This window comes from Triplophysa dalaica, chromosome 5, assembly GCF_015846415.1.
Source record: "Triplophysa dalaica isolate WHDGS20190420 chromosome 5, ASM1584641v1, whole genome shotgun sequence".
Classification (NCBI taxonomy): Eukaryota; Metazoa; Chordata; class Actinopteri; order Cypriniformes; family Nemacheilidae; genus Triplophysa; species Triplophysa dalaica.
In genome coordinates, this window is record NC_079546.1 from 12,330,628 (window position 1) to 12,344,930 (window position 14,303).

Consider the following 14,303-nt stretch of genomic DNA (forward strand, 5'->3'; position numbering starts at 1 on the left):
CTTAGATCCCATTGATAGTTAAGTGCAATATTGGGGTCTACTTTGTGCCCAAATCTAAGAGGCGATGATGTACACAGGCTTACAGAGCCATAAAATTGTGCAAAGAGAGTGTCCTAAAAATAACTTAATACAACATTCTAAAAACAAGGGACTGCTAAAAAAGAACGCTTAGCTGTTTGTACCCTAGATTACCATACATCCTAAACTGGATCTGTCAAACAATTAACAGGAACAAGTTCAGACCGGTGGTTACCTAAACAAACCACTAGATGGCAATACAGTGATGATTTTCTTAGACCACTACACTAACAACATTATAATCCTTGCGCTCAACATCTAGAAGAGCGCGCGTGTTGCTTGAACACCTTAAAATCAGCGAGTATGCTGTGAAAATATATTATATAAAATATTACTTGTCTTTATAAAATTTACTGTTATTTTAACATAAGACAATAGGCTAAAATTTGATAATGAAACGATTAAATAACAAACGATTTCACAGAATTGGGTTTGCTCAACTGTCTGAATTACCTAACGGCAATGAAGTATAGGACAGATCACTTGTTGCAAAGTGCGTTAAATAATAACGTCTGTTAGGTCTAGAACCAAAAACACATAAGCCCCCAACCACTTGCACCAAGCAGGCGTGCGTATTACAAGTGCCTTCGTAAGATGGGTGGGACACAAAAACCGCCCTGATCACGCACCACGACCACTCGACTACTCGACCCGCAATAGAGACGCATCAGTGCAGACTTTCATCTCCTAAAATGTTGCGTATAGTGCTCGTCTTGTTTTTGTGTCCGTTATGTCAATGCCAAACCGAGGATGCTGAAGTTTCGCAGGACGAGGACCTTGAAAATGACGTGATTTATGACATGGATTTAAATACCGTAGGACACACTTTATATAGGAAAAAAAATCATTTTGATTGTTATTAATTGCTAGAATTTACAACGATCTCATTTTTTGTCTCCAGACTGCTCGTAGAATCCCGCGGCAGGTGAGAACGTCACTAAATAAGGTAAAAAAAAAATGCGCGCAACAACTGGGCTCTCCATCGGTTTTTAACAATACAATTCTCAAGGCATAGTCTTTGAACATGTGTTTACCTATTGTTTTGTTTAAATCGTTTTACAGTTTAATAAAATTGTAAGTTTGATTTGTTCAGTGAAGTTAAGCAATGTGTTTACCAAATACAAGCTAGTTGGACAAGGCGTCACAAATTACAGAGTCCCTATGAAGATGCCAAAGTATCTTGCAAGTCTTGGCTCACTGACTGACCCTTAAAACGTTTTTCTGCAAGTTGTTAAGTCTTTATTACATAATAAGAGTTATCATTGCACGTTATTATGATTATTGGTATCATCAGAATTAACGAGTATCACGTTTTCTTTGTTTTTCACAGTGATGGATAAAGTTACAATTGTGGGAAACTATTATTGCCATCATACATTTTTTGTAGAGGCTATCACCCCAAATCTTCAACCACTTGGCTACATCACACATGTGTATAATCAACTATTCACGATATTTTTATCTGGTTAAACTATGGTCTTTATTTCTTTTGCTGCCATTTGCCAGGAAACTAAAGCACATATTCTGGAGCTGTCGGTCCAGACCACCATCATCTCCCGCTATGCTTTCACTGCAGTGTCCTGCAACATGTTAAACAGACACTCGGCTGCCGCCCAAGGGGTCTTTCAGTTCTACATACCACCTGCTGCGTACATCTCCAACTTTACCATGTAAGTTTTTAAACTTAGCATACTTAAGCAAATCTATTAATCAATCTATAAATGCTTCTTTTTTATTCGATTAAAATGTTGGTCATTCTCAAACCTGTAATATTATTAATAATGTGTGTTGCTAGAAGTCTTTAAAAGCCATTTTTACACTTAAACCTGTAACACTGAACACCAACACGTTTACTGTGTCACAAGGATGACACGTAGCATATTTTGTTAGTTTACAATAGAGGATGTTTGTCATTAGGTTAGGCCTATAACAGGTATTTACAGAGATAATGTATTTACGAAGCACAGTTTGCGGAGCCATTTGTCCGTTTTCCATGTTTGGGGACCCTCTATGTAGATAGAAATAGCTCATTCCAAGTTAAGAAAAACGATACACTTTATTATAAAAGGCCTTTATACACCTACGAAGAGTTATTTCAAAACCTGTGTGGCTTGAGAATGTTATTTTCATTTAATAATAAAAATTCTAATTTTATGCTTTTGCTATGGTGGCAAAGGATTGTGGCAGGACGTGTCTTTCCCAGTCAGGTAAAGCCCAAAGAGAAGAAGATAAAGAAAGAAGGCGAAGAAAATAATGGCAAACCGAAAAAGGACTCACCAGAGAAGAGGTGAAGATAAGCTTCTCTTTAATCATTTCTTTCAACCTATAAGACCAGAAACATTCTCAATATATTTTGGGGTTAAACCTGGGCAAGGTTTACTGAATTCCCCTGCAATAATTAAGATCATTTGAGATTTAGGTTTTCTCAAAAAAAAATTATTGAGATGGTTTCACAAAAAGTTAATATAGCCAGAGCAATATTTTCTCATTCTGTCCCTGTCAAGTGAGGGTGATATGGAGTTGTTTCGCATGGAGGTTACTATCCCTGGACGCAACCGGGCCATGTTCCTCCTAACCTATGAAGAGCTGCTGCAGAGACGATTGGGCCGTTATGAACATGTGACCAGTATTCGGCCAATGCAATTGGTCGGCAAACTCAGTGTGGGCGTTACCATTGTGGAGCACTCCCGCATAACTTACCTAGAAGTCTTACCTCTACGGAACACCAAAACATCAGCCTCCAATGGCAATGGTAAGGCAGATAGTAACCAGCTGTATCCATCTAGATGCCTCAGTGCTGTCATTGGATTTAAATGTTTAGGAACAAAAATTAAATGCCCATTTTTTTCAGTTTTTTTTAAACAAGAACACGACTTAAAAAAAATTTTGTGATGCATATGCAAAATATGTATTATATAAACGCATTTTTATCCAAAAATGAATGCATTATTGTCAAAACATTCACATATACTGTATATTTTTTATACACTTTCTCTTTCCTCAGGTAAAAAAGGACCACCGGATTCCACTGTAGTCAAACAAAATGAAACCTTCTGCAAGATCAGATTCACTCCCAGCATGGTGCAGCAGGCCAAGATTGGCACAAATGGCATGCTGGGAGACTTTGTGGTCCAGTATGATGTAGAGAGAGAGATGGGCATTGGGGACATACAGGTACACACACATACAAAAAAAACTATAGACTTAACAATTACAAAATTTAAAGTAGTCAAAATAACATTTAAAAATAAAAAAGTTGTAAAAATATTTGAAAACATGTATTCAATGGTTTGGACACGATTAAACAAATTATTTGTTTGCAGTGTGTAGTGAATATACTCAGGTATGAGCAGTATTAGATACGTCTAGTATTTAATACCTCAAATTTCACGACCTCACGCGTGATATTACTTTTCCAAGCAAAGTTATATTATTACATAGCATAATAAAATGGACAACAAAATACAATAGACTTAAACGAAAGGAGTCCTTTTCAGAGGCCGACATATAAAGACTTGCGGGTGGGCTTTAGGTCAAGTGAACAAGTAATAATAATCAACCCCCCAGAACACCATAGCAACTAATAGCCCAGGCCAGAACACATTATTTACAACAAAGCAATGACCTAAAACCTCTTAGCACACCTAGTAAAGGCTAAACAATTTCCTTTTAACTGAATAGAATGGAATAGAACTTTATTGTCATTGTTTAGGGAACAATAAAATGCAGTAAAAAACTCCCACCGTAACCTAGCATTCTGTTAGGTTCAATTTTGTTTGTGCTAATCACATTCGGTTACAAAAAAGTGGAATTCCTTGAATTTTGACGTGGTTTTACTCCTTCTCATATTATTTAGTTATCCATTCTCTTCCCTTCCGACATGTTTTAAATCCATTCAGAATGTGATGAAGTCACCAAAGACTTCAAACTCCTCAAGCACACTGACCTCACTGCGAGCGGCCGCGCACAAACACACACACATCTGAATGTGTGTTAAGAGTATCTGTTCTATTTCAGGTTCTAGATGGACATTTCGTGCACTACTTTGCCCCCAAAGACCTCCCTGTCGTGCCTAAGAACGTTGTATTTGTGATTGATACCAGCGCCTCTATGGTTGGGACGAAAATGAGACAGGTACATACATTAAATGAAGCATCAAATCTCACATCTGTTCTTCAGTCTCAGTTGAAAGTAAACAGACACAGTAAACTGAAAATTCATACTTGGTGTTCCAGTCTCCTCTTTAGAGTAAACTGTATGTATTAATTTGTCTTAAAGAGGAAATCATATTATGACACGTTTTTCCCAGCTGGTTCTTGTGATCTCATAGTTGGAAACACAGACACCCACACCCTTTTCTGAACGAAATGGCAAAGTTCAATAGTTATCTTACTTTTTCTCCTCCAGACCAAAGACGCTCTGTTCACAATCCTACGCGAGCTGCGGCCCAACGATCACTTCAATTTTGTCACTTTTTCCAATCGCATCCGTGTGTGGCAGCCGAACAAACTTGTGCCCGTCACACCCAACAACGTGCGAGATGCCAAGAAATTCATCTACATGATCTCACCCACTGGAGGTAGAAAATCTTCCAAACACACCCTGTTTACACATTTTAACATTATAAACATTAGTAGTTTGCCCAAAACAGAAAAGGATGTCATTGTTTAGCCACCCGTATGTTCCAAACAACACAATCATACAGCAATTTGTAATTTGGGTCACTGTTGTGCTAACTTGATTCATTTAATTCATTACTGTTGAAATTTATTTTCAGGCACTGATATTAACAGTGCTATTCAGACTGGCTCAAGCTTATTAAGGGACTACCTGTCAAGCAAAGACGAGACCCATCACAACAGTGTCTCACTTATCATCTTCCTGACTGATGGGCGGCCCACAGTGGGGGTGGTCCAGAGCCCAACCATCATTGGAAACACGAAAGCTGCAGTGCAGGAGAAATTCTGTATTTTTACAATTGGTATGGGTGATGATGTGGACTACAGACTGCTGGACAGGATGTCCCTGGAGAACTGTGGGACCATGAGGAGAATCCCAGAGGATGCTGATGCCAAGGCCATGCTCAAAGGGTATGAAATATATAACGACTGGCTTTTACACGTTTCCTTTAGTCTGTAAGATGATTAAACACACAAAAACACACAAAAAATGACAGTATTAGAAGACAATCCAGGCATTCATTTCCATCGATTATGACATAACAACCAATACAATGCAATCTTATTGAAGAACCTTATTCATTTATGAGGTGGTTATTTCATTTGAATTTGTAGGTTGTGAATAGAAAAACTCCCTGCGGGGGTCAATTTACCTTAAGACCTACATAACTATTCCTTAAGGACGCCAGTAAGCTAGAATAGGTATTGCAATTAGTCCCGATGCACTTAAATGTGTCACAATGTGTATGCATACAAGTCAAATGAAGTATACTTCATTTGCATGGCTTTGCGTTTGATAGTGCACGTCCCCTTCGGTTCGAGTAATAACAAAGCATACTTTCGTCTTAAGCCCAACGTCAAAGCTTGTAAGCAAATCATACTACAACGCACAAATGAGATCAGACAAATTTATCTCATCAAACAGTTATGACAAGCCATGGGTTGTGTTGGTTTTCAAATATGGGAGGTTGCATTTGCTCAACAGAATTGTTTTATTATTTCACTCTTTTCATAACCTAGCATATACCACAGAGAATATTTTCACTATATTGAGAAAGAATTGTGAAAAAATCCCTGCTGAAAAAAACCAACAGAAACCCAACAGAATCCATTACAGAAATTCGAACGTTTCGATTAAAAAACATTATGAACCATTAGCTTTTTCCCATGAAAACCACCACAGAATCCCTGTGTGGAGTGTGTTATGGGCATTATTCCAATAAGATTTATCATCCCACCAATAGAATCCATCACATACAAGTAGAACCATTACAGTTCCCATTAAAATCAATTCAAATCCCTTTCAAAGCATTTAAAACCATTATAAAGTCTTCAATGGTTTGTTTTTCCAGCAGGGAATAGAACCCTGTAACAATAGAAAATTTAATGGATTTAATGGTTATAATGGTTTCCTGTATCTCAGTGCAGAGCATGGCACTAGCAACGCCAATGTCATTGGTTCGATCTCATTGTTTTTGCACATAGTCAGAAACAAATGTATGAACATAATGCAATAGCTTTGGATAAAACGTCTGCCAAATGCAAGAATGTAAATGTAATGGGAATTGTATTGGATTTAATGGGAACTATGATGGTGTCTACTGGTATGTGATGATTTCTATTGGTGGGATGTCATCTGGTAGATGGGAACTGATAGAACACCATTAAATCCTACTGGAATAACGCCCAAAACACACTACATGATATAAGCGCAGGTAAGACTACCTGCTAGGCATTTCTGCCAGAGGCACTTCCACCAGTGCCAGTTGAGCATCTGCAGGGTCATCAGCAAGGAGCCACTTGTCCTTGATGTTTCGCCTCCTTTATTCCAGGAACATCTCTAGGTGGTAGAGCAGTGGCAGGGACGTCTCCCTGCTGCCCCCTGCAGTGACCCTAGGATCTGTCTCTCCCCCAAGCCTTCTCTTTTCTGCTTAGCCAGATCCAAAAGCTCCTCTGCCCTGCCTCCTCGCCGGGTCTTTCAAGGCTTTCTAAAGCTTGGGGCCTCTGACCCCGAGACTCTTAAGGGATCGCTGTGGGGAGGTTCCGGTGAAGCCTCTACAGCCTACCTTCACCGGGAAGCTATATGCTCTCCACCCAGCTTGCGTGCATACAGATGTAAATCCTGCTAGCATGTCACTTTTCCTCTCAAAGGCTGCCTTCATCCCGTCAATTAATTCAAGCAGATTTGTCAAAAAGTCGGATTGATGTCTGTCTCAAAAAAGCGTCATCTTATGTTCTCTATTATCTAAAAGCTAACACCGCTTGATCAAGTAAAAATGATTGAAAATGTATTTAAAAGTCAAGTTTAAAGGTCAAAAGTCATGAGGCGCCAAGATAGGTCAGAATTCTTTACACAAGCCTCAACAATTGGGCTTCATTCTAAAAGTTCAACAACTTGAACCTTAAGAATACATGACTTATTAACCCACATTCTGAAGCAAATAAGGGCCATTGTATCCTAGGGTGCGTCCCAAATTGCACACATATGCACTATTCTACATCATTTTGAAGGATTAAATAGTAAGAGTAGTGTGTTCATATTGAAAGTGTGTTACGCCAGAAACTTAACACACTCAAGGGTTGCAAATTTACATAGACAGTACAAATAAATTATCCACTTGTCATCATTTCTTGCAAATACTGTTTGCACCTTCAGTTATTATAATTTGGGAGGATGCTACCCTTCTTAAATTCATACCCTAGATGTTAGAGTGCATAGTGCATAGTATGCTATTTCCATCTGTTCCATCTTTATCAATCCTTGACTTGTATTCACTCAACAGCTTCTATGATGAAATTGGCACACCGTTGTTATCAGACATCCGTGTGGATTACTCTGAGATGCTGTGGAATACATAACCCAACACCTTTTCACAAACTACTTCAATGGCTCTGAACTGGTGGTGGCGGGGAAACTGATCAATCGCAGTTCAGACTCCCTCCACATCAGGTTACCGCCAGCAACAGCGAAAGAAGCATCGTGCTAGAGAAAGACGTTTCTTTACGAGAGCAAGAACGGGAAACGGAAAGGCAGCTAGTGGAGGCAGAGGCCGGTCCGAATGCTGATGGTTATGTCGAGCGACTGTGGGGATACCTGAGCGTTAAAGATGGACTAAAGGATCGCCTCCGCAGCCAAACTAGCAGCGAGAGAGATAACTACACACAACATGCTACAAATCTTTCGTTAACGTATAACTTCTTTACCCCGCTTACTCAAATGATAGTGGAAAAACCGCAAGTGCTCCCTGATGGAACTTTAGCAAAGGCGGAGCCCACTGAAGCACCTCCTCCTCCTGAATCATCCAATCAGCTGTCAGATGATGACAACAGTCTAACACCCCAGAGCCTCTATAGAAATGCACCACCGAAGCAAAGTTCTGAAGTCGTCCAGGCAACAAGTGTGTTTATTCCTATTGGACGAGTGAACATTTGTTTTAGATCATATATGGGGTTGAAAATATTCACCAAAAAAAGTTCAAACAATCCGTGCCAATTTACTTTTCTTCTTTTTATCTGCAGGTGGCGCTCAAAATCCCAAAAAGGAGAAGTCTGTCACCTTATCCAAAACATCCGGTATTTTTCCACTTTTTTGTACATCTGCTGTGCAGTTTAGTGAGAACGTGTGAGTGTAGTTGAAAGCAGCAATAAAGTAAAAGCAATGGTGTCAGTTCACATCGTCTGGGTTGGGTGGCTTGTAATTTTGTTGAGTTTGAGTAAAAGAGGCTTCATCAGAGCGAAGTCAATTGCTACTGGGAGTTGTGTATGGGCTCTAATTGAAATACCTGTGTTTGAGGGGGTGGGGTGGGAAAAGTCAAGGAGAAAAAACTATTGGGGGGGGGGGTAGTGTGTTGTAATTTTCACTGTACATCGGCATACATTCGTTGATGTAAGCGGCTAAAGGCAGTCTGCATCAGATAAGTAAAACTGTTGCCGTCCATGGTAGCCCTGTTAAGTCTCAAAGCTCTGAAGAGTTATTTCTATTTCAAAAAAAGACTTGTTTGTGTTGCACATGAAATTCAAGCATTATTTGACTCATTTGCAACAAAATGTCATGTCTAGTATTTGGAAAAAATACAGGGCACCATATATATAATAATCATGCTTCATAACATGCATTATAGTTTTTTCTTTGATGAAATTGACACCAATAATACCATTAAGAAGTATTACATTTTTTTATCATTTCAATTGAGGGGCTCCAGAATAATCTTGGGGGGGCAATGTCCACCTAGCCTCAGCCATGCACACATACCAAGTCTCTAACTGGTTCAATCGGGGTTATCTTAATAACGTACCTGGAAAGCTATATTCTAGTTGTGCATTAGCAGCTCCATCTATGTGTAAAGAGTGAAATCCCCAAACTGTTTAAGCAATGTAGGTTTCAGTAACTTAAATCACCACTGAAATGTGCAAAAAGGTATCAATTCAGATTGGTATTTCCAAATGTTTAAATAGTGTCACTGTTGGACTAAAAGCTTGTATCTCCAAAACTGCCACTTAACAGGAAATTAAATTTGGACAAAATACAGTGCTTTTTTTAAACACAAGAAATCCAACAAACATGAAGGGTGAGCGATAATTTATAATTAATGAGAAAATCATGAAAAAAAAATGGAGATACAAGTTTTCAGCAACAATATTGTATGGTTTTTCCCCTATGCAAGCCACATAAAATAAAACTGATAATAAAACTGAAATATGGGGTTTCTGAAATTTCCGTGCGCATCCTATGAAGTCCCATGCGAAGTCCATGGGATCACATGTGAAAAACTTTAAAGGGTTCTTGGAACAGTTGTTCAAATGGTTAATTGTCAAGTATTGTTTCAATTATTGTAATTTACAAATAATAATTATTTTATGTCTCACATTACGTTTTATCTGTCTGTAGCTGATGGTGATCCTCATTTTGTGGTGGAATTTCCCCGCAGTAAACTCACTGTGTGTTTCAACATCAATGGAGAGCCAGGGCACATTCTCAGACTGGTGTCTGACCATAAAGACTCCGGTAAACACGAGCGACTACTTAAATCTGTATATCAAAAAAGACACGTTTTATTTATGAAAGCTGTGAATTGTTTTAGCTTTATTTAGCCTAATTTTTACATTTAGATTTAACATTAAGATTAAGTTTAGAGATTAAATAGTTGGCCTTTAAAATACACTCACCAAAAGGATTATTAGGAACACCATACTAATACTGTGTTTGACCACCTTTCGCCTACAGAACTGCCTTAATTCTACGTGGCATTGATTCAACAAGGTGCTGAAAGCATTCTTTAGAAATGTTGGCCCATATTGATAGGATAGCATCTTGCAGATGATGGAGATTTGTGGGATGCACGAAGCTCCCGTTCCACCACATCCCAAAGATGCTCTATTGGGTTGAGATCTGGTGACTGTGGGGGCCATTTTAGTACAGTGAACTCATTGTCATGTTCAAAAAACCAATTTGAAATGATTCAAGCTTTGTGACATGGTGCATTATACTGCTGGAAGTAGCCATCAGAGGATGGGAACATGGTGGTCATAAAGGGATGGATATGGTCAGAAACAATGCTCAGATAGGCCGTGGCATTTAAACGATGCCCAATTGACACTAAGGGGCCTAGAGTGTGCCAAGAAAACATCCCCCACACCATTACATCACCACCATAGTTGCATTAATGAGAAATTGAATAGGTGTTCCTAATAATCCTTTATGTAATTGTATATTGAACCATATATACTTTTCTAAATTTAAAATTGCATCACATTTTAATTTATGCTCCACACGCTACAGAATTCAAAATGTCGATGTTATATTTTCTGTGTTTTTTCTGACCTGCTTTATAATAGTGGTGTATGTATCTCCAATGTGTTTGTGTTTTGTTTAGGTGTGACTGTGAACGGTGCGCTGATCGGTGCTCCAGCCCCAGTTGGCAGTCATAAAGAACAGCGGACGTATTTCAGCACTATAACTATATTAGCCAATAAGCCGAGCCGCTCTTACATTGAAGTGACCCCACAGAAGGTCATACTGGATGGCCGTGACCGAATGATCCTTCCTCCGGGCTCCAGTATTTCTGTTGAAACTGCACATCTGGGCCTGGTACTCATTGCTAATGCAAACCTCACAGTGACCATCCAAGGGACCATCAAATTCGTCATTCTGTTTCATCATTACAAAAATCCAGCCCCCTATCAGCGAGATCACCTTGGATTCTACATCGCCAACAGCAAAGGACTGAGCAAGGATACACATGGGTTGTTAGGTAAGCACCTCAACACAACCTCAAGGGAAAAACTATTTTACTAGGTGGCTAATTCGTATGAATTCGTACAAATGTATTAGTAAGTATTTGTACGATTTGCTTTCACGCCAGTGACGTTACGTTTAGGGGTGAGGTTAGGGGAGTGTCATGGATAGTGTTTGTATATTTGCAATCAACACGTGTTGATTCTCTTAAAAATTCACCATCTCACCAATTGATTCTAAAAGTTCATCAAAAGGACATAAAAAAAGAGAAGATAAAACACTGAACAGTGAAGCATCCTGTGTGTCAGGAGCCCAGAGACAAATCTTATTGCTCAGAGGTTTTTCCATCATACTGTACATAGCGGATATCATTGAAGAATCAACGTAGTCTCAAATGTGTCTCCTAAAATTGCTTAGAAATAAGAAAAGAAACAAAAAAGACGATTGTTAAAATACAGTATGAAGAACATGGAGGTGTAAATAAATGCAGGCTAGATTGTACAGGTATACTTAGTAATGCAGATTTGAATACATTTGATGAGAAATTATAAAATCAGTTCACATGTATGTGAAAAAAAAAGTTAAAATCTTCAAGAATATTGACTTTTGATTGCAATAAAGTCTTTTTCTCCAGAGAAATTTCTAAAATGCAGGAAACTTAAAGGGTAAGTTCATCCCAAAATCATATTTGTGTGATTTTTTACCACATGACGTCACACATATTTTGTACTGAATTTTTTTGAAGTGGCGAGAACGCTTTATGTGCGAGAAACAAACCAAAATAACAACTTTAATCGATATATTCTCCAGTCTTTGGTGCACGTTCACGAGAGTACTTCGACGTATGTGCGTTCTGTGTTTTTTTTTTTCACAAATAAAGAGTTCTCGTCGCTTCAAAAACTTCAATTGAGCCACTATGAGTGAATGGACCAATTTAACCACATCTTTAGTACTTTTCTGTACCTTGACAACAACTATAACCATTATGTCTATTAGGATGCCTGGAAATCTATCGGATGTCAACTAAATATCTTAATTTGTGCTCCGAAGACCCCGGAAGGTGTCAAAAAAAAAAAATCACACAAATTATATTTTGGGATGAACTTACCCTTTAAGGCACATTTTTTGTTTACTTAATTGAATCTCATTGTCTTTGAGGATAAAAAAAGTTCTCTGCGATTTTTATGATTTATGACAGATGCATCAAAATGCTGTCCATCAGGCAGCTAATAAAATTTTGTAAAAGAAATACTAACTTATTTTCTCTCAGAAAATATACTTCTAACTATAATACAAGCATCTCTATATAACAACACACTTCTTATGTACAATATCCTATATATATATATATTCCTATATTCACAGGTCAGTTCCTGTTTGAGGACATCACATTGACACATATCCCTGGAAACATCAGCACGACGGGAAAAAACAGCACAGCGGAACCACTCGATAAAAATATCACCGTATCCAGTTATCCCGCCCTGAAGCTAAAGGATCGAACGGTCACTGTCTTGAAGAAAAGCAGGAGAATCTACTCAGGAAAGCAGACAGTAGATTGCTGGTTTGCCAAGAACAATGCAGCTAAACTGATCGATGGGCAGTATAGCGATTATGTGGTGTCACATCTGTTTGACACAGGTGACAGAGCTAATGAAACAAACACAAACTGAAACACTCATACACACAAAAATCTCTGGACTATAAAAATTACATACACACACACATACATTTACAGTGTTTAAAGTATATAAATTGTTTCCGGTTAGGTGTGGATATATACTATATACTGCCTGTTTTGTAAGAATCTAAAAATATATATTTTAGTTAATATAAGACTAATTTTGTACTAAATATTAAATGATAACTTACATTGTTCAGACTTCATAGTTTTTAAGGTTTAAAAGAAAGAATATTATTCGATTTTTAATATAAATGTATCAAAAACAGACCTACCATCAGCTCTGCATCTATAGATAGTTAAGTTTTGGGGAAGGGAGAACCCGACTGTATGGGAACTAACTTCATCAACTTCATCGTGTTTAAAATGACTGTAATACGGTCACAGACCAGGAACAACTTTATAGTCGTGTATTGTCAGCAAAAAATGTTGCATCCCTTTTAAGGTGCCGTGTAATTTTTTAATCTGTTGACAAAAATGCAACATAATATACACAATTATGTCTTCAGTAGTGTATAAAGACCTTTTATAATGAAGTGTTATGTTTTTATTACCTTAGAATGAACTATTTCTATCTTACACAGCGGGACCCTTACATGTTATTCGCCATGTTGTTTCTACAGTAGCCCATAAACATCAGTAGTCATCTCGTTCAGCAAAGAAGCGAAAACGTGACAACTTGGTCCTGTGTAATCAACTGTAGAGCTTCGAAAGGCATTTTTTGCGATTTGGAATCTCACCGCTAGATGGCGCAAACTTTCATGCACAGGATCTTTAAATCTTATCAGCTAATCACAATAAAGTTTTCAAGAACCTTAGGAAAAATAAGTATAATATTATTTTACCATAGTTTTTCTAAAACCATGTTTACATTATTTATTTTGGTAAGACCATGGTAAATTTCTGGCGACTATCGTTTTACTGCAAAATTAAATGCCTATGACTGAAAGGATAGTTCAACCAAAATTGATAATACCGTCATCATTTATTCACCCTCATCTCATTCCAAACCTGTATGAATTACTTTCTTCTGCTGAACCCAAAAGAAGATATTTTGAAGAAGGTTGGTAACCGAATCGGCGTTGGCCGGTACCCATTGACAATAGCAGTGAATGTAAACCACTATTGTTCAATTACCAACATTCTTCGAAATATCTTCTTCTGGGTTCCACAGAAGAAAGAAAGTCATACCTGTTTGGAATAACAAGCATTTGAGTAAATGATAATAAAATCTATTTGAGATGGAATATCATAATAATTTTCTGAGCAGGTTGGTTGTCATGAGTTGGAACTCTTTAATGTAAATTTATAGAATGAGTATAGAGAAAATGACTGGGAAAAAATCTGAACCAAGTTTTCCCAAAAAGTGAGCAGTCATGGTCGGGTTTAAATTAGGGACAGAGACTGTTAATTTTGAATATCATCAAATTATTGTCATGAATACTAAAGTGATATATTACACTGTATATGACAAGCGCTGAGAAGCTCTGAGTTGACTGTGTGGTTAGGCCCCTGTTATCAGAGTGGGGTCAAACGGTTGTTAGACCCGCCCCTTCCAGGTGTGCTCGAGTTTGCTTAGCTCCCTTATCCCGCTGACTGTAGCTAGAATGTATGTATATAGATGTTGATC

At 38.0% G+C, this 14,303-nt stretch overlaps 1 protein-coding gene across 1 annotated transcript; it reads left to right on the top strand.

The window, feature by feature from the left end:
• Positions 1-684: 684 nt before the first annotated feature.
• itih5 (inter-alpha-trypsin inhibitor heavy chain 5) lies at positions 685-13,209 on the top strand. Its single transcript, XM_056748492.1, is given in 16 exon segments — positions 685-893; positions 980-1,024; positions 1,585-1,748; positions 2,255-2,365; positions 2,583-2,830; positions 3,083-3,252; positions 4,096-4,212; positions 4,486-4,657; positions 4,856-5,168; positions 7,541-7,596; positions 7,599-7,700; positions 7,703-8,155; positions 8,277-8,330; positions 9,646-9,762; positions 10,631-11,008; positions 12,358-13,209. Coding segments are annotated over 16 exon segments (2,931 nt in total). The 5' UTR covers positions 685-770; the 3' UTR covers positions 12,666-13,209.
• The last annotated feature ends 1,094 nt before the right edge of the window (positions 13,210-14,303 follow it).